This window comes from Anomaloglossus baeobatrachus, chromosome 8 (genome assembly GCF_048569485.1).
Source record: "Anomaloglossus baeobatrachus isolate aAnoBae1 chromosome 8, aAnoBae1.hap1, whole genome shotgun sequence".
In the NCBI taxonomy this organism is placed as follows: domain Eukaryota; kingdom Metazoa; phylum Chordata; class Amphibia; order Anura; family Aromobatidae; genus Anomaloglossus; species Anomaloglossus baeobatrachus.
Window position 1 is genome coordinate 27,707,977 of NC_134360.1, and position 20,662 is coordinate 27,728,638.

At 47.2% G+C, this 20,662-nt stretch overlaps 1 protein-coding gene and 1 long non-coding RNA gene across 2 annotated transcripts in view; one reads left to right on the forward strand and one right to left on the reverse strand.

Annotated features, from left to right (window-relative positions):
- Positions 1-20,662, reverse strand: part of SUCLG2 (succinate-CoA ligase GDP-forming subunit beta) — a 271,295-nt gene that overhangs the window by 156,855 nt on the left and 93,778 nt on the right. Inside the window, exons 3-6 of the mRNA XM_075320699.1 lie at positions 19,857-19,956; positions 16,880-16,970; positions 7,264-7,416; positions 4,012-4,101 (exon numbers count right to left, since the gene is read on the reverse strand). Of these exons, the coding sequence (XP_075176814.1) occupies positions 4,012-4,101; positions 7,264-7,416; positions 16,880-16,970; positions 19,857-19,956 (434 nt within the window). The remainder of the gene's footprint in view (positions 1-4,011; positions 4,102-7,263; positions 7,417-16,879; positions 16,971-19,856; positions 19,957-20,662) is intronic.
- Positions 2,699-4,103, forward strand: LOC142249108 (uncharacterized). The gene is made up of 2 exons (XR_012724992.1): positions 2,699-2,777; positions 3,831-4,103. It is a non-coding gene; the product is annotated as an uncharacterized LOC142249108 (long non-coding RNA).

Genomic DNA, 20,662 nt, shown 5'->3' on the forward strand with positions numbered 1-20,662 from the left:
TGTGCCCGCGTCTTTCTGTGTGCCCGCGTCTTTCTGTGTGCCCGCGTCTTTCTGTGTGCCCGCGTCTATTTCTGTGTGCCCGCATCTTTGTGTGCCCGCGTCTCTTCCTGCGCGCCCGCGTCTCTTTGTGTGTGTGCCCGCGTCTCTGTGTGTGCCCGCGTCTGTGTGTGCCCGCGTCTCTGTGTGTGCCCGCGTGCGTCTGTGTGTGCCCGCATGCGTTTGTGTGCCCGCGTCTTTGTGTGCCTGCGTCTGTGTGTGCCCGCGTCTGTGTGTGCCCGCGTTTGTGTGCCCGCGTCTCTGTGTGCCCGCGTCTCTGTGTGCCCGCGTCTCTGTGTGCCCGCGTCTCTGTGTGCCCGCGTCTCTGTGTGCCCGCGTCTCTGTGTGCCCGCGTCTCTGTGTGCCCGCGTCTCTGTGTGCCCGCGTCTCTGTGTGCCCGCGTCTCTGTGTGCCCGCGTCTCTGTGTGCCCGCGTCTCTGTGTGCCCGCGTCTCTGTGTGCCCGCGTCTCTGTGTGCCCGCGTCTCTGTGTGCCCGCGTCTCTGTGTGCCCGCGTCTCTGTGTGCCCGCGTCTGTGTGCCCGCGTCTCTGTGTGCCCGCGTCTCTGTGTGCCCGCGTCTCTGTGTGCCCGCGTCTCTGTGTGCCCGCGTCTCTGTGTGCCCGCGTCTCTGTGTGCCCGCGTCTGTGTGCCCGCGTCTCTGTGTGCCCGCGTCTCTGTGTGCCCGCGTCTCTGTGTGCCCGCGTGCGTCTGTGTGTGCCCGCATGCGTTTGTGTGCCCGCATGCGTTTGTGTGCCCGCATGCGTTTGTGTGCCCGCATGCGTTTGTGTGCCCGCGTCTGTGTCTGTGTGCCCGCGTCTGTGTGCCCGCGTCTGTGTGCCCGCGTCTCTGTGTGCCCGCGTCTCTGTGTGCCCGCGTCTCTGTGTGCCCGCGTCTCTGTGTGCCCGCGTCTCTGTGTGCCCGCGTCTGTGTGCCCGCGTCTGTGTGCCCGCGTCTGTGTGCCCGCGTCTATTTCTGTGTGCCCGCGTCTGTGTGCCCGCGTCTGTGTGCCCGCGTCTGTGTGCCCGCGTCTGTGTGCCCGCGTCTGTGTGCCCGCGTCTGTGTGCCCGCGTCTGTGTGCCCGCATCTTTGTGTGCCCGCGTCTGTCTCTTTGTGTGCCCGCATCTGTGTGCCCGCATCTTTCTGTGTGCCCGCGTCTGTGTGCCCGCGTCTTTCTGTGTGCCCGCGTCTCTTTCTGTGTGCCCGCGTCTCTTTCTGTGTGCCTGCGTCTGTGTGCCTGCGTCTGTGTGCCCGCATCTTTGTGTGTGCCCGCGTCTTTGTGTGTGCCCGCGTCTGTGTCTCTTTCTGTGTGTCTGTGTGCCCGCGTCTCTGTGTGCCCGCGTCTCTTTCTGTATGCCTGCGTCTCTTCCTGTGTGTCTCTTTCTCTGTCCATAACAGGAGTCTATAACAACAGATCAGTTCCCAGCTCCATTGACTTTCATGTAAGCAGGTTTTTTTGACGAATAACTAAAAGTGTGGGGTTAAATTTTCCCCTCAAAGTCTACGATATTCCATGAGTCACATGGAGTGTCTGTGCAAAATTTCCTGATTGTAAATGCGACGGTGCAGATTCCTTTAGCGGAAATACACACACATTCATACACTCAGCTTTATATATTCGATTTCTCCTCCTCTTGTATTTAGTATGCGCCTGTGATGTCAGGAGCGCAGCCGGGAATCCCGCGCCTGTGCATTCTGCATGCTGTCTATCCTTCTGTATTTTTTTTTAGCCCTTCTGTTGGCATAGTCTTAGATTTTGATGTGCGCAGGTGCCAGGAAGACACACTCTGCCTCACAGGGACTCTGCAGCGGTTGCGCACATCAAGATTGAAGATGGTGCCCACAGAAGGGTGAAAAAGTACAGGGGGAGAGACGACATGCAGAATGTGCAATATTTGCAGCCGCGCTCCTGACATCACAGGCGCATACTGAAGAGAAGAAAAGGAGAAATTGGAGATAATAAAGACCGGAGGCAGAATTATCTTCCGGGCAGCACACCCCACAGACCGGAAGATATAAAAGAGGATTTTTGCAAAATGGCCCATCATCCAGGAGGCATACCGGTATGGCTAATTTCACCTGTATGCCACCTGTATGCCCATATTAGTAACTAAACAAATCCCACAAAAGGGTGACTGATTCACATTAGGGATGGAAAACTTTTTAAAGGGGGATCTGTCTCTAGGTCAAAAGAGGTCCGTTTTTGCCCTTACTGTAATCTTACTGCTCCTTTGCATATTTCATACTTTATTTTTTTTTTTAGATTCGGCATTCGGTCGCAGAGATATAGCCTTTTCTATATGGTGCTATTCTTAAGAAGGGGCGTGGCTCAAAGAATTTATGCAGAGCAGCTTAGAGACACACCCCCAAAGAGCCATGTGAGCCCCGCCCCTGCAGTAAGAAACATAGAAATGAGCATTAGGTGAATAAAACATATCTATTGAACAGTATGGCGGATTTAAAAAAAAAAAAAAAAAAAAAAAAAAAGGGGGTTGGAAATCTTAGAGGAAGCAACAGGAATAAAATAACAAAAACTGGACACTTTAGCTGGTGACATGTCCTCTTTAAAGCAACTCAGGAGCCCAATACTGAATGCAAACCTGTCTCCCAATAGGGAAATACGAAATTACTTACCGGTAATGTGTTTTTTTTTTCTTAGTCCAAGACAGCACCAAGAGACAGAGGATCTGCCCTTCAAGGATAAATTTCCCGAAGGCTAAAAAGGCAGTACCTCTCCCTGCATCGGTAAGTTACACAGCAAGAAAGGACCTCCAACGGGAAAAAATGAATGAAAACCTTAATAATAACCATCCCATGTCAACATAAAAAAAAATTGTGAAGGACAAAATATTGGCAATACACCCAAATGCAGGGAAGCAATGTAAGGGTGCACTCATGGGCTCAGAAAAAAAACGCATTACCGGTAAGTAATTTTATATTTTTCCATCACCCATAAGAGAATCAGATAGAAAAGGTATCTTGGGTGGGTGGAGGCTACAGCCTGCAGAACCCTTCTTCTACCGGCAAGGCAAAAAAAAGACAGATCTAACCTATAGTGTTTGTAGAAAGTAGAGGGTGAAGACCACATTAGCCGTCTTACATATCTATTCGATAAAGACCCCCGATCTTTCCGCCCAGGAGGATGCCACCGCACTTTTGGGTGTTAAGTTATTGGTCACGCCACATCATCAGGGCGCGCCGGTAGACGCTCCCGCGTAGGCACAGGCCAGCGGCATGCACACAAGATGGTACCACTACACACAAAGACACCACCGTGGGCCTGTTGTGGCGCCAGACGCAGCAGAGCTTGTGCCGCTGCCTGTCTCAACCGACCAGGGATAGGCAAGTCCAGTCTTCTAACCCGATGTTGACCGCCATCTTCATCCAGAGGTTCCCCGTTAAAGGACAGGAAACCAACTGATGCAGGCAGAGGTACTGCCTTTTTATCCTTTAGGTTTCCTGTCCTTGAAGGGTGGATCCCATCTCTCGTGGTGCTGTCATGGGTGATGGAAAAATATGGGTAGGGGCTAATGCATATGACTGACAGCAGGATACAGTGGCCATATAGCGAGCAAGGATGGCGCTGTAGATCCTCCTGTATTCTGCCTTAGAGGCACCATATGTATCCATGCAATTTCCCCAATAATGATGGAGTACTCTGGTGCAATTTTTGGTTTCGGGTCATATTCCTACTTGAGATCAGAGAGATACAGAGCCAGTACAGCATTTATGAGCATCATTTCGAAATGTTGGGTTACCTAAAGCTTCAAATTATCCATTTTGCTTTTCCAACCATAGAAGAAAAACTATCAAAGTCTGGCTGCTTCCCGCCAAAACTAAGGGGCATGATATCCGAATTTAACAACACGAAATGGAAGAATTTCGAATTGAGGATGAAATCTAACATCCGCCGATGTCCGGCTCAGATTTTTACCCATTCCACCTTCAATGGAGGTAATAGAGCAGCTACTCTCCTCACCTGTTGCCTTAGAGGCCCCTTGAATCCCAAATTGTCGGCCATCCGCAATGTCTGGTTGTCCTGTATTCCGTCAAATATATCGATTTCCTCCTGTGGAATTAAAAAAAAACAAAATCAAACAATAAAATAGGCAACGATGAAACAAAAATATGTAAAGTCAGATGTAAATGAAGAATTAATATGCGCCAAGGAATGGGGAGCTGTAACAGGTGCCCGGAGGGTACATCTTAATTATGTCACCAAGCTTTTGAATGAAGCCCTTCCACAACAAGACGGTGGCGCGGTGACAAGGCAATCTGACACCACTCGTCACTTTTAATTACCGGGCAGATGGCTTAGACAAACATTAGGCAGCTAATATTTAGGACAGAATCCAGAATCTCAGCGCTGTTTTCACGCCACGACCCAGAAATGTTTATTACAAAATACACTTTGCAGGGGCACAAGGGGGAGGGAGCGGGGGGGGGGGGGGGGTTCTCCGTTCTGCATAGAACATTATTATATATTAATGCCCAAGATATCTGCCATAAGGAACAAAAACTATAAAAAGGTTAAAGGGAACCTGTCACCAGATATGTCTCCTATAAGCTGCGGCCACCACCACCAGTCGGCTCTTATATACAGCATTCTAACATGCTGTATATAACAGCCCAGGCCGCTGTGTAGAACGTAAAAATCACTTTATAATACTCACCTAAGGGGACGGTGCAGACTGGTCGGATGGGTGCCTCCGTTCTCCGGTACCGGCGCCTCCTCTTTCGGCCATCTTTGCCCTCCTTCATGAGTCGTCCTACGTCATCCACTCTGACCGGCACTGAGGTCTTGCACATGCGCACTTTGATATGCCCTGAGCAGGGTAGATCAAAGTATTGTAGTGCGCCTGCGCGGGACCTCAATGCCGGCTAGTGTGGATGACGTAAGACTTGTCACGCACTCAGGCTTCGGAAGAAGGAGGACAAAGATGGGCAAAAGAGGAGGCGCCAATACCGGAGAATGGATCAACTACCATTTTGGGTTCCCAGCTCCAATCCAGATATATACAGTGTACAACAAATGCTGTGTAACCAAATATTATATGTGTGTGTAGTAATATATATATATATATATATATATATATATATATATATATATATATATGTAAATTTAGTTCCCTCTAAATAACAATACATGGCCATTAATGTCTAAACCCATGACAACAAGAGTGAGTACACCCCTAAGTGGAAATGGACAAATTATGCCCAAAGTGTCACCATTACTTTCACAGCTGCCTTAACTCTCTTGGGCCTGGAGGTCACTGAAGCTTCACAGGAGCCGCTGGATCCTCTTTCATCCTCCATGACGACATCCTGGAGCTGGTGGATGTTATAGACCTTGCGCTCCTCCACCTTCCATTTGAGGAGGCCCCACAGATGCTCCATAGGGTTTAGGTCTGGAGACGCTCAGCTGGTCCAGCGCCTTTACCCTCAGTTTCTTCAGTAAGGCAGTGGTGGTCTTGGAGGTGTTTGAGGTCGCTATCAAGATGTAATTTGAAGGGAGGGGATAATGCTCTGTTTCAGGATGTCACAGGACATGTTGGCATTCATGGTTTCCTCAATGATCTGTAGCTCCTCAGACGGCAGCACTCATGCAGCCCCAAACCATGACCCTCCACCACCATGCATAAGTGTAGGCAGGACACACCTGTCTTTGTGCTTCTCAACTGGTTGCCGCCACACACGCTTGACACCATCTGAACCAAAGAAGTTTATCTTTGCCTCATCAGACCACAGAATGGTTCCAATAATCCATGTCCTTAGTCTGCTTGTGTTCAGCAAACTGCGGCTTTTTTGTGCATCATCTTAACAAAAGACTTCTCTGGGACAACAGCAATGCAAAGCAATTTGATGCAATGTGCAGTGTATGGTCTGAGCACTGACAGGCGGACCCCCCACCCCTGTAACCTTGGCAGCAATTCTGGCAGCACTCATACATCTATTCTGAAAAGACGGCCTCTGGATATAACGCTGAGCTCGTGCACTCAACATCTTTGGTCGACCATGGTGAGGCCTGTTCTGAGTGGATCCTGTCTTGTTATACCGCTGTATAGTCTTGGCCACTGTGCTGCAGCTCAATTTCAGGGTGGCGACAATCTTCTTATAGCCTCGGCCATCTTTATGTAAAGTAACAATTCTATTTTTCAGTTCCTCAGAGAATTCTTTCCCATGAGGAGCCATGCTGAACTCCCAATGACCAGTATGAGAGAATGTGTGAGGTATAACACCAAATGTAAAACCCCTGCCCCCCATTCACACCTGAGACCTTGTAACACTAATGATTCAAATGACACCAGGCAGGTAAAATGGTTAATCAGGCCCAATATACCCATTTTAACTTAGGCGTGTACTCATGACGCTGGGGCGCAGGGGGCCGCGACACGAGGCCGGGGCGCCGGGGGGGGGGGGGCCGCGACACGAGGCCGGGGGATCGGGGGAGGGGTGCTACATGAGGTTGGGGCGTGGGGTGGGGTGGATTATGGGGGGGGGGGGGGAGTGACCTCGAGGCCGGGGCGCTGGAGGGGTGCAACACGAGGTGGGGGCGCCAGGGAAGGGGCACGACACGAGGCGGGGGCGCCAGAGGAGGGGCGCGACACGAGGCCGGGGCGAGACACGAGGCCGGGGCGCTGGGGAGGGCACACGAGGCCGGGGAGCTGGGGGGTGGGGGCACACGGGGCCAGGGCGCTGGTGGGGGGGGGGGGGGTGACACGATGCAGGGTGCTGGGGGGGAAACGAGGCCAAGGCAAGAGGATGCCAGGAACCGGCCAAGATGGTGTGTGCGTGCTTGATTCTCATCTGTAACTATAGAGTCAGACAGGTCTACAAGGGTGCTGTACACACAAAATAGTAGAATATTTTTAAATTAACGCTATATATATATATATATATATATATATAGCGTTAATTTAAAAATATTCTACTATTATATATATATTTTATTTTTTTTTGCAAAGTTGGGTCACTTTTCATTTTAGACATGGACAAACCCTTTTAAAAGCATAAATGAGCGAGGCAAGGATTACATAATCTGCAGCCGGGATTTCTTCCCGGGGAAAGGGCAATCTAGTGAGCAGCCTTTCCATCAGCATACATAATGTATATGGTATCATCTGATAATATAGGGTGGATGGAAGGATTTGTTTTCCCCAAAATGACTCCTGATTTCTAAGAGATACTTTTGGGTTTAACAAAAGGGGGCAAAACACTAATAAGCGCTTACCTTAAAAATGAGTTCCGGGGTTTTTTCCGCTACTTCTTCAATGTCAACTCCACCTTGGGGGCTGCCGACGAGCACGGGCCCATTGCACGCACGGTCCATTAGAATTGCTAAATAAGTTTCTCTGGAGATATCCAGGGCCTCCGCCACCATCACCTGAAACGTTAATTGCTTAAATTAAAATCCAAGTAGTCCTGAGTCTGCGAATAATCACGACTTTAGCTGTAATTACTATAATGGCATGGACCTTTGCTGACGCCAGCGAAAGAGCAGCTTTTGCAGGTGACTTATTTTTTCTTTTCTTATGCCCCCCCCCCCCTGTCCAAGCGGCTTCCAAGAACATAGACGTCTTTATTGTCCTCTTTACTGTCTTGGCAGCTGAAGTGATGTTAAGGCGAGTGACTCCCAGATGGAGGTCCCCGGGGATTGATAACTCACCGGATAATCCAGACAGAAGTCCCATGGGTACAGCACGCCTCATCGGCTTGGACCAATTACAACAATAACTACAAGGACAATGATGGAAGAGGCGCCCTGGGCACCCACCGGAGCTTGTACGAGGGAAGAGCTGGTGATATCGGGAGAGGAGGTGGATGTTCTGGGTCTTTCACTTACTAGGCAGTACAATTCCTAGAATAATTGACTCTCGGGGTGCATTGCTCATCAGTTACAGCTATCAGACACTATACAATATCGTATATATGGTAAAGGGACTAAGTTGAACACCCCCCCCCCCAAAAACCAAAATCTTGTTAGATATAATTATTGCGCATGCGCTTGTTTTGTGCTGTTAAAGACGGCGCAAACTGATTTGCATGATCCGATCCAGTAGATGGTATACTGTGGCTGGAAGACGGGAGCCTAGACAACGGCCTCCAACCACGGCACGTCGCACAAGGCTGGGTCTTCAAAAGTGGTGGATGCCGGCAGGTAAGAGGCGGGATGACAGGACACAGATCACAGAGGTGGCCACTGGACCAGGACCGGGAAATCGATCCGCACCATCTCTAGTGTCTGTAGCTCAGTCTACTACTACATTTCTCACAGTTTGTTTTCACCTTGGTCACCGGCATTTTACACCTCCTCGTTAGTTTACAACTCACTGTCACTCTAGGTACGGGGAAGTACCAAGTGAACGGCGAAAGGAAAGGGAAAACCTGTGCCTAGGGAAAGTGAAGATGGTGAGCCCTGACCAAAGCTACTGCTGGTCCCTGGGGTCCCTCACCAGCCTAGATAGGTTCTGTACCTATGCACCAAGCCGGATACCGGACCCTAGGTATCCCTAGTGCTGAGCCTCAAATAGGGAACGGGTGGGATGAGCTCTTCATCAACCCACTAAAAGGGAAACCCTGTGTCTAGAGAAAGGGAAGAGGGTGACCCCTGACCAAACCTACTGCTGGTCTCTGGGATCCCTCACCACCCTAGATAGGTTCTGCACCTATGTGCCAAGCCGGATACCTGACCCTAGGTGTCCCAAATGCTGAGCCCTAAATAGGGAACAGATGGGATGAGCTCTTCATCAACCCCACTAAACACTATTGAAGACACAAGGAGGACACAAAGGGGGAAAATGCATGAACTACTTATCCACAGATGACAAAGGTAGACTTTGAGCGAAGAATCCAGCAACGATACCACAGAGGAGTACAAGCCTCCTGCTTGCAACCTACGCTTGAATGAACTGAAAAATATCACCAGTCCAAGAAAAAAAGGGGTATTTAAGCAGCAAGATCATGCTGCTGATCAGCAGCTGGTGGAAGTGTAGCTCTTGCTGGGTCCAAAAGATGGAGAGATGAATCCAGCAGGAAACCTACCTATACCAATGAATACTGACAGCAGGAACAATGGAAAGTCAGGGAGATTCTGCTCAGCCAGACGCTGTGACCTTCTATGGCCCGAAACCACATGACTGTCTGTCACCCATGACTACTACTGCCTCCACCACCATATGAAAGTCCCTAGGCCAGAAAAATCCAAGGTACACTAAGAACTGGTGAAAACTGCACATGTGCAAGCTATGGATCGTCTCTTGTGCCAACCCATATATGTGGCATACATGAAGAAAGCAGACCAGATATTAAGTGGACAAATTCTAGCAAAGTAATCCCCATCCTCATCTTAAGCGCAGGGATGAAGTCACGAGACGTCTACGGAATAAAAAGTGAACATTCAAGTGGAATAAGACTCTAATGCATCTAATGTTTTTCTCCAGCATACCTTCGCTCTTCTCTGGTGGTTCCCTAGAAAAGTTCAAGGTGAGCACTTTTTGGATTTTATTTTTGCCCCTTTTTTTTGCCACATGGTATTTTTTAGATGAGCTTTCCACCAAAATCAAAGACAGACCCTTTTTTTTGTCTTCAACTTTTTTGCAACTTTTTAAAAAAAAAAAAAAAAAAATCACAAAAAGTCCCATGTTCTGCTTTTAAGAAAATATCAGAAAAACTTTCAGCTGGTTGGAGTCTTATCAGTGATCGGAGTATATTAGTGCAACAAACTTTTGGAAAAAGTTGCGATTGAGGAATCAGTAAAGAAAACTTCTGGAGACCCCGCCCGAACACTGTCCTCAATGAATAACAGTATATAAAAAAAAAACAACAAAAAAAAAACAAACAAACACAAATGACGTAAAGAAAGGTGGAAATGAAAAGAATAATATTGTGCAAATTAACCGTGGAAAAACAACAAAAAATAAAAAAAAAAAACCCCATGGAAATGCAATAATGATTTGGGTCTTAAGAGTCTGGGCAACTTAAGTGTCTCAAAGACTGATCACTAAGAATATCTTTAACATACCACTTGTAGAGCAGATTTATATATTACATATTTGCTCCAAAATATGCGCTAGGGCTCATTTTAAGAATATGTCTTATATTTTTCCATAATTTATTCTTGAACAAAAAAAAATAAAAAAAATCTACATTTATGGAAATCTAATCCTGTCATCACATTCTGGAACATCAACATTTTGTGATATTCTTATTACTGGGTCAGAGGCACATTTTTTTTTTTATCTGATTTGCTATTCTCCTGGTGCAGAACCCGTCCTATAGTGGGTACAGGCCATATTTACAAAGGGTTAAATTGCCTGCTTACATTTATTATGCTCTATGTACTGCTAAGTTTACCCCCAAAAGAAAGCAGACACCCCCTAAAAGAATTGCACTTACCAGACCCCAAACAATTAGAGTTAGCAAGTGAATGGGCTCTCACATACAGATCTGTGTTGCTGTCAGGTCCCCCTGCATTCTACAGCAATTGGCTCCCCCTGGTGACTGGAAGCAGTATTACTCGCATGGAGTGATACTGGTAACCAATCTATTGGTGAGAGCTGCAGTGTAATGCAGCTGGAACGGCGAGGGACCTGAAAGCAATGCCGATCTCTGTATGAGAGCCCACCCACCATCGCCATTTGCCAAGTGTAACTGTTTGGGGTCTGGTGAGTGCACTCTTTCTTTTGGGTCTGTCTTGGCCCTCTTTTGGGTATGTCCCGGCCCTCTTTTTGTGGGAGTCCCGGCCCTCTTTTTGTGGGAGTCCCGGCCCTCTTTTTGTGGGAGTCCCGGCCCTCTTTTTGTGGGAGTCCCGGCCCTCTTTTTGTGGGAGTCCCGGCCCTCTTTTTGTGGGAGTCCCGGCCCTCTTTTTGTGGGAGTCCCGGCCCTCTTTTTGTGGGTGTCCCGGCCCTCTTTTTGTGGGTGTCCCGGCCCTCTTTTTGTGGGTGTCCCGGCCCTCTTTTTGTGGGTGTCCCGGCCCTCTTTTTGTGGGAGTCCCGGCCCTCTTTTTGTGGGAGTCCCGGCCCTCTTTTTGTGGGTGTCCCGGCCCTCTTTTTGTGGGAGTCCCGGCCCTCTTTTTGTGGGAGTCCCGGCCCTCTTTTTGTGGGAGTCCCGGCCCTCTTTTTGTGGGAGTCCCGGCCCTCTTTTTGTGGGTGTCCCGGCCCTCTTTTTGTGGGTGTCCCGGCCCTCTTTTTGTGGGTGTCCCGGCCCTCTTTTTGTGGGTGTCCCGGCCCTCTTTTTGTGGGTGTCCCGGCCCTCTTTTTGTGGGTGTCCCGGCCCTCTTTTTGTGGGTGTCCCGGCCCTCTTTTTGTGGGTGTCCCGGCCCTCTTTTTGTGGGAGTCCCAGCCCTCCTTTTGTGGGTGTCCCAGCCCTCTTTTTGTGGATGTCCCGGCCCTCTTTTTGTGGGTGTCCCGGCCCTCTTTTTGTGGGTGTCCCGGCCCTCTTTTTGTGGGTGTCCCGGCCCTCTTTTTGTGGGTGTCCCGGCCCTCTTTTTGTGGGTGTCCCGGCCCTCTTTTTGTGGGTGTCCCGGCCCTCTTTTTGTGGGTGTCCCGGCCCTCTTTTTGTGGGTGTCCCGGCCCTCTTTTGGGTGTCTGCTTTATTTTGCGGAGGTGTCTTTCTTTTGGGGATGTCGGCTTTCTTTGATGAAGAGCCCTTCTGAATTCTTTAACTTTTTTAGCTGCTTGGACCCTTCTTTATGGAACCACAACTAGCACTTACTTTTGGAGTAGGGCTTCTAGTTTAAGCATACTCCAAAAATCCTACTAGGGCTTATTTTCGGAGTGGGTCTTATTTTCAGGGAAACATAGAAGTCATATTGAATCTTTTCCTGCAGAACTATACATGAATAATCTCGGCTCCCCCAGCTCTATAACATGGTGCACACGTGTTTATTTTTAGGAGCATTTCAGCCTTGATCGTCCCCTCCGCCGGATTATTTTTCCATTTTCTGTATAGCACAATGATCATTTCTACTCTTCTTTCTCAATCTGCGCAGCCGGACTGTTCAGTATGCTGCGGTGCCGCCACGTCTGCGCTACAGACACCGGAGAATTACACCCCTGGCCAATGAAACATGCTAATTTTAAACTAATGAAGCAAGTTTCTCTGTCTTCTATATAAAGGCACAGAGGTGCAGTTAAACACGGAGCATAATGAGGCCGGTTTTACCATCACTTGACGTCTTTTGTTTTCCACATTTAAAAGAAAAGTGTTTCCTACAGAAGCAGGAACGTGGCCGCCTGCCAAAAGCCGGGAGAGTGGCTCATTAATTACTTGGGTCTCGCAATTCGCTGAGGTGTAGTTTTTCCGCTGAAGCACAGCGAAGGGGGCAACAGTGAACCGCTCCGACAGTCATCACGCTGGATTTTACATACCTGCAGAAAAACTTAATTATTTCAGATCAAAAGTGAGAACGGCGGGAGAGGACCTTAAAAGAAAAGATTTGCACTAAGAAAAGGCATGTGCAGTACCCGGCCGCGGCCACTATACAGGTGACGGCGCTGTGTTGTGTAGCGCCGCAACCAAGGAGTTCCGACTAGTGGCGGCCCCGGGAACTGCTGATTGGAGGGAGTGCAGGGTACAGCACCCCAACAAATCAGACATTGATGACCTACCTTAAAGATCAATTCAATTTTTAATTTATTTATTTTTTTTTCCCTTCTTCCAAGAGTCATAACTTTTTAGTTTTGCCGTGCACATTGCAACATGAAGGCTTGTTTTTTGCAGGACAAGTTGTACTTTTTAATGGCACCATTTTATCATGTGATGCACAGAAAAATTACAAGTGCGTTGAAAATGCAAAAAAAAAAAAAAAAAAAAGCAATTTCACAAATTTTTGGAGGTTTTATTCACTATACAATACGATTCCCCAGGTCAGTTGTAGCTACTAAACATGAATGGTTTTTTTTTGGGGGGGTTGTTTTTAATTTTTCTGGAAAAAAATTCAGAAATTTGTAAAAAAAATATTAAAAAAATAAATAAATAAATAAATAAATAAAATAAATAAATAAATAAATAAATTAAATAAATAAATAAAAAGTGTTGCCATTTTCCGACACCTGTAATGCCTTAAATTTTCAGGATGTGGGGCTACGTGATGGCTTATATTTTGCACCCGGAGCTGACGTTTTTATGTATAGCATTTTGGGGTAGATACCATGTTTTGATCGACTTTTATTGCGATACTGTGATTTCCCCAAAAATATAATTCTGGCTTTTCAATTTTTTTTTCTAGTTTACAATGTTTACAGATTGGCTTAATTGAAAAGGGTAATTTCAACTTTTGTGGGTTTTTTTTTTTACATTTTCCTCAGACTGTAAGCTCACGAGCAGCACTCCTCTTGGTATCTGAATTTTGTTATTCTGTATGGTCATATATTGTCTGTACTTGTCCCCTCTGAATTTTAAAGCGCTGCGGAATATGTTGGTGCTATAGAAATAAAAATTACATTTTTAAAAATATTTTTTTTTACTTTTTACTGTATTTAGTAGTTTCCTTAGGAGAACAAAACTGTAATCGTCTAATCTCTAACTAATCTCTTGTACCATACACAGCAGTGCTTCAGCACTGCTATGTATAGTGAAAATTTACAATCAGCTATGAACGCCAGCTAAATGTTGGCTTTCATAGGAGAATTGTAATGACAGGCACAAGAGGTCTTCAGCCGAGCCCGAGGTGTCATGACAACTAGAGTTGAGCGGATCGGCTATAATCCGGGTCCGACGGATCCAGATCGGGTTGCCGCCGAAGTCCGGATCCGATATCCGCGGCCATGTAAATTAATGGGGAGTCGGATCCGGGACGAGAGAGCGCGCGAGAGAGAGCGAGAGAGAGAGAGAGAGCGAGAGAGACAGAGAGCGAGAGACAGAGAGCGAGAGACAGAGAGCGAGAGACAGAGAGAGAGAGACAGAGAGAGAGAGACAGAGAGAGAGAGACAGAGAGCGAGACAGAGAGAGCGCCAGAGAGAGAGAGCGCCAGAGAGAGAGAGCGCCAGAGAGAGAGAGCGCCAGAGAGAGAGAGCGCCAGAGAGAGAGAGCGCCAGAGAGAGAGAGCGCCAGAGAGAGAGAGCGCCAGAGAGAGAGAGCGCCAGAGAGAGAGAGCGCCAGAGAGAGAGAGCGCCAGAGAGAGAGAGCGCCAGAGAGAGCGCCAGAGAGAGAGAGCGCCAGAGAGAGAGAGCGCCAGAGAGAGCGCGCCAGAGAGAGCGCGCGAGAGAGAGCGCGAGAGAGAGCGCGAGAGAGAGCGCGAGAGAGAGCGCGAGAGAGAGCGCGAGAGAGAGCGCGAGAGAGAGCGCGAGAGAGAGCGCGAGAGAGAGCGCGAGAGAGAGCGCGAGAGAGAGCGCGAGAGAGAGCGCGCAAGAGCGAGAGAGAGAGCGCGCAAGAGCGAGAGAGAGCGAGAGCGGAAAAAAAAAAACGGATCCGGATCGTGCACCCTGGATCCCGGGTACTGGTCGGACTCGGATCGGAACCTCGAACCGTGCGGATCCGGATTTTTCAGATCCAGGTCCGCTCAACACTAATGACAACCCATCAAAGATTAACAGCGTCATTTAACAGGTTAACAGCCACAGGCAAAGCTCTGCTCCACTCGCGGCTGGTAAAGGTACATCATGGGTGATTAGATCAGGCATCATGTGATGGGAGAGATGCAGCTCGATGTGCGAACCCTCATCAAGGTCAGGGATCTGGCATATGACGCGACTCTACATCATAAGGCAGTAAGGGGTTAATAGTTCTCTTTACCTAATACAACTGGTCCAAGTTACAGTTTGCAAACTTCAGTCATTTTCAAACTCCTGATTTGCAATTCACAGCCTAATCCAGGTGGCAGATTTTTCTCTTGTGGGAGCGTCTCTTCCAGTAATACAGGCTGGATGTGAGCTCTGTGTGTATCCCGGGTGCTGAGGTCTTAATTATGCTCCTTTTTCAGCACAGCTTCTATCCTGTACTTATTTCCTCTTCGTGTATTTTTCTACTTGTCTACAGCCTGTTTCCTATGCCCTCCTGAAATACTTTCTCCCCTCTCTGTGTACAGCCTCTTTCTGCACTCCTGCTATCTCTAATACTGAGAGAAGGGAAAGCAGGAGAACCATGAGGAGCAGGAGCGTTGACTGATTTATATCAGTTTTGCAGATCACTAGGCTAAATAAAGAACTTGCAGACACTTTGTAGCAGCAAAATGCTAGACTTTTTTTTTTTGTAAAGGCCATTTAAAAAGTTGTTTAATTTTGCATTTAGGAAGCAAATTAAAAAACAATTCTGCCAAAACTTACTTGGTCTTTAATTCTGAGGGACCCTTCATCATTTTTAGGGAGTGTGTGTCAAGAGGTCAAGATTTTGGTACTAAGGGCCGTTTCACATCTCCGGTATTTTGCCGGAAACCGGATCCGGCACACATGCAGTACAGTTACATTCATTTACAGTGGAAGCGCGACACCATGCGGACACATGCAGTTGTGTATGAAGCACACAACCGCATGGTGTCGCGCTTCCACTGTAAATGAATGTAACTGTACTGCATGTGTGCCGGATCCGGCTTCCAGCAAAATTACCGGAGATGTGAAACGGCCCTAAAGACTACTTTACACGCTGCAATATCGGTACCGATATCGCTAGTGTGGGTACCCGCCCCCATCTGTTGTGCGACACGGGCAAATCGCTGCCCGTGCCGCACAACATCGCGCAGACCCGTCACACATACTTACCTGCCCGGCGACGTCGCTGTGACCAGCGAACCGCCTCCTTTCTAAGGGGGCGGTCCGTGCGGCGTCACAGCGACGTCACTGAGCGGCCGCCCAATAGAAGAGGAGGGGCGGAGATGAGCGGCCGGAACATCCCGCCCACCTCCCTCCTTCCTCATAGCGGCCGGGAGGCAGGTAAGGAGAGCTTCCTCGTTCCTGCGGCGTCACACATAGCGATGTGTGCTGCCGCAGGAGCGACGAACTACATCGTTACTGCTGCAGTAAAGATAATCGAGAATGGACTCCCATGTCACCGATGAGCGATTTTGCATGTTTTTGCAACGATGCAAAATCGCTCATCGGTGTCACACGCAGCAACATCGCTAAAGCGGACGGATGTGCGTCACAAATTCCGTGACCCCAACGACTCCGCATTAGCGATGTCGCAGCGTGTAAAGCCCCCTTTAGGCAAAAACATTAAGGCTATGTGCCCACTTTGACTATTTACCCGGGGATTTTGCTGCGGAAAACCTGCGGATTTATGTGGATTTTCTAGATAAATCCGCAGCTTTTAGCAAGTACAGACACTCGCCATATTACACTATGGGACATGGGAAGTGTCTGTGTCCGTGCTGCGGTATGTGCGGCTGCGGAAAATGCTGCGCACATAACTGCAACCGTGCGTAACTGCATGCCCATTATTCCTGTGGAAATATCTACGGAATTCCCGGCCCTCCACTATGGAGATAGAGGCCTGGACTTCCGCAGGTAAGTCGCACGAATGTCTGCAGGTTTTCCGCAGATATTTTGCTGGAATCCCGCAGCAATGGATAGCTGTGAATTCTGGGGAGCTGCTGCGGACATATCTGCAGATATATCTGCAGGTACATAGTCCTGTGGGCACATAGCCTTAGGGGTAAGACACAAGGGCAACTATACATCCTCATCTGCAATGCACTTCGCATCGTGCAGCAAACAAACATTGATCAACTATGAGAAAGAGCTGGTAAGACCACCCCCAAAAAAAACTGCACTACTACAACCCTAAGCAGGAGAGCGCATAGACCGGGCTTGGTGTTGGAGTTTACAGCCCAGGGGTCGAATTCATACAACAATGGTTCCATGTTGCACCGGATGCGGTGATCCGGACATATTCCACATAACACGGCTCCGTACCTTGTTGACTTTGACACCGCCCTGGGGCGTTTGTTTTGTAGAAAGGTGGTAACCGATCATCTGCTTGGTGAGAACTTCTACTTTGTTGGGGCTGTAAAGTAAATTTAGAAAGAAATGCAAAATAAATTGTACAAAATGCACAAGAATAAAGATCAAGACGAAAGCTGTAATGTGTCCTAATGATGAGGCCTAATTCACATGTCATGAGCATTCGAGTGCAGGAGGGTTGGAGCAAATCAATTCTCAGAACCGGGAAAATTGTCAACGTCGGTAATCTGGACGGAAGCCCTATGAACCGCCTCTTACTTCCCAGCACCTGCGGCTCTTCGGATTAGCGGACCTGGCCAAGCGGCTAATCAGAAGAAAAGTCATGAGTGCCGTCAGACATGTGTCATTTCATAGGGCTCCTGCTCAGCGGCCACAGATCATCAATGATGGACCAGGTCTTGTGAATCAACTCTAGGGTGAGGTCTATTTGAAATGTGGTTCAATAGATTGAAATGTAGGTTTGAACCATAAACAAGGACTTACAACCCTGAATTATTCGGATTAGACATGTCCAAATCTACAAGCGCCCATGGAGATAAGCGCCATTTAACTACTTACAGTTAATCAAAACAGTGCACCACTTGATGACCACCAACATTCCTTTGTTATGGGCAGACATTAAGAGTCCTTAAAGGGTCATTCCCAAAGTAGCAGGAACATATTCATAGGCATATGGAATCATTTGCTGATCGCAAGGGGTACAACCACTGGGACCCCAAGGCATCCCAAGAATCGGGTCTGACCACTAAGACCCCATAAAATTTAAAAACCGGTGCTTTGGTTTTTCCCCAGAACAGGCCTGTCTTAAATAGAGCAGAGGTGTGCATGCTCGCCCTCCTCTCCAGTGTTTGTGGCACTGCTCTCTGCTACTTCTTATCCATTCATTATCTATGGGATTAGCAGAAGTCGAGCATGCGCACCTCTGCTCCATTTCTCCATTTAAGACGGTCCTGTTCTAGGGGGGAACCAGAGCCTCGTTTTTTAAATTGCTTGGGGTATATTGGGTCAGACCCTGTTCTTGGGATTTCTTGGGGTCCAGTGGTTGTACCCCCTGAGGTCAGCAAATGATTCCCTAATCCTATTAATATGTTCCTGTTATTTTGGGAATAACCCTTTAAGGACTCTTAATGCCTGCCCATAAAAAAAAAGTAGTGCTGGTCATTAAGTGGTGCACAGTTTTGATTAAAGGTACTGTCACACATAACGAGATCGCTAGCGAGATCACAGCTGAGTCACCGTTTTGGTGACGCAGTAGCGATCCCGTTAGCGATCTCGTTATGTGTGACACTTACCAGCGATCAGGCCCCTGCTGTGAGATCTCTAGTCGTTGCAGAATGGTCCAGGCCATTTTCTTCAAAGGCAATGTCCTGCTGGGCAGGACACATCGCTGTGTTTGACACTGTGTGACAGGGTCACAGTGACTGCTGAGATCGTTATACAGGTCGCTACTGCGACCTGTATTGTTCCTGCATCGCTGGTAAGATCTGACTGTGTGACATCTCACCTGCGACCTCCCAGCGACTTACCTGCGATCCCTATCAGGTAGCATCGTTTTCGGGATCGCTGGTAAGTCGTTGTGTGTGACTGGGCCTTAACTGTGTAAGCAGTTAAATGGAGCTTATCTCCATTATCCTATGAATATCTGTAATTTTTTGAATAACCCTTTAACATATTCATAGGATAGGGAATAATTTGATGATCGCAGGGGTCACAACCATTAGCACTCCCAAACAATCCCAAGAACAGGGTCTGACCCCGTATACCCCAAGCAATTTAAAAAATGGGGCTCTGGTTCCCAAAGATCAGGCCTGTCTTAAATGAAGCAGAGGTGCGCATGCTCAACCACTTATCCATTCATTGTCTATGGGACTAGCAGAAGTAGCATAGAGCAGTCGCATAAACAGTGTGGAGAGGAGGTCGAGCATGCGCACCTCTGCTCTGTTCAAGGACGAAGCCTACATTGAACGACCCCCAAGCAATTTAAAATAATGGGGTTCTTGTTCCCTCAAAAGAGGGCTGTCTTAAAAGAAGCAGAGATGTGCATGCTCGACCTCTTATCCATTCATTGTCTATGAGATTAGAGAAGTAGCAGAGTATGGAGAGGAGGTCGAGCATGCGCATCTCTGCTGCAGTCAAGAAACGGTTGCAGCGCTCTGTTCTGGGGGAACCAAAGCCATATTGTTAAAATTGCTTGGAGTCTAAGGCCAGTTTCACACATCCTTCTTTTTGCCGGTTTCGCGGATCCGGCGCGCTCCCGTACAGTGAATACAGTACTATGACAGCACAACAAGCACCAGTCACGTGCTGTCATGTGACCGGCGCATGTGACCCGGAAGTTACAGCGCTGTCATTGTACTGTATTCACTGTACGGGAGCGCGCCGGATCCGCAAAACCGGCAAAAAGAAGGATGTGTGAAACTGGCCTTAGTGGTCAGACCTACAAAGGTCAGGAATACTCTTTAATCTATAAAAAAAAATAAGTTGTTTTGTTTTTTGGTGAGCTGTGTAAATAAAAACAACCCAAAAAACTGTGACTCCAAGGCAACGAAAGAGGGAAGAGTCCTTTGATCACGTCACATTGTTTCCCAGTGATGTGATCAGTTTAGAGGAAACCCCCATGCACAAAGTTATGGGGATATATAAAACTTTACAAGATTAAATTAAACGTGCCTTTATAGGATTTTAAGAATGTAATAAAAAAAAATAAAAAAAAAGATTAAAAAAATGCGGAAAAAATAATGCTAAAAAAAAGCAAAATAAATGCACAAGAAGAAAGAGCTGCTGCACAAACCTTTCATCAATCAGCCCAAATTTCTGCCCTCAAAATGTTAAAATGTCAAGAAATTAGGACAACCTTTGTCTTTCTGTATAGAGGAACAGACCGGACAATTCTGAAGGTTTACAAATGGCGCGAAACTTAAAAACTTACTCTTTAGTTAAGTGAACTCCACCTTTAAGCCCGCTGTCAAAAACACCTTTACCTCTCCCGCCAGCCAAGATCTGGGCTTTTAGGACGATTTCTCGGGCTTCTGCAGAAAGATAAAAATATAATAAAAAATGAATAAATTTGATAAAATACACACATGCAACCCCCCCCCCAAAAAAAATTACAAAAATAAAACATCTGTAATTTAGTAATCTGTGTGTCCATATGGGGGCATGTTCATATGGAGACTTTTTTATGTGGCTTTTGAAGAAAATCCTCCTCCATGATCCACATGAAAAACTTCTAAATATAATTTTGGAACGAGATTCCTACTCATTTTAATAGAAAGAGACATCTATAGTGCACATGCCCCGCACTCTAGATCAATTCTTGAGGTGTCAGTGCTCGACAAACCGCTCCAAAGTTGACAACTGAATCGATTGAAGCAGAAAAACATCCCATGAACAAAAACAGTAAAAAACAAAAAAATAAAAAAGAGCCAATTTTTTAAAGATTCTTTTTAGCTTCAAAAATTAATGTTAAAAAATTGTGTGACCATGTTAATAAATGAACATTGACTAAAAAAAAAAGTAAAAAAAAAAAAGTACAAAAAGCAAAAAAAAAATAAATAAATGTACCAAAAAATCCTTAAAAAAAGAAAAGTACAAAAAAAAGCTAAAAAAAAAAAAAGTACAATAAAGGCCAAAAATATCACTAGTAAAGACCAGAAAAGAAAAGTACAAAAAGGAAGTGCAAAAATCCTCCCAAAAAAAGTAGAAAAAAAGTGAAAAAGTACAAAAAGCCTCCAA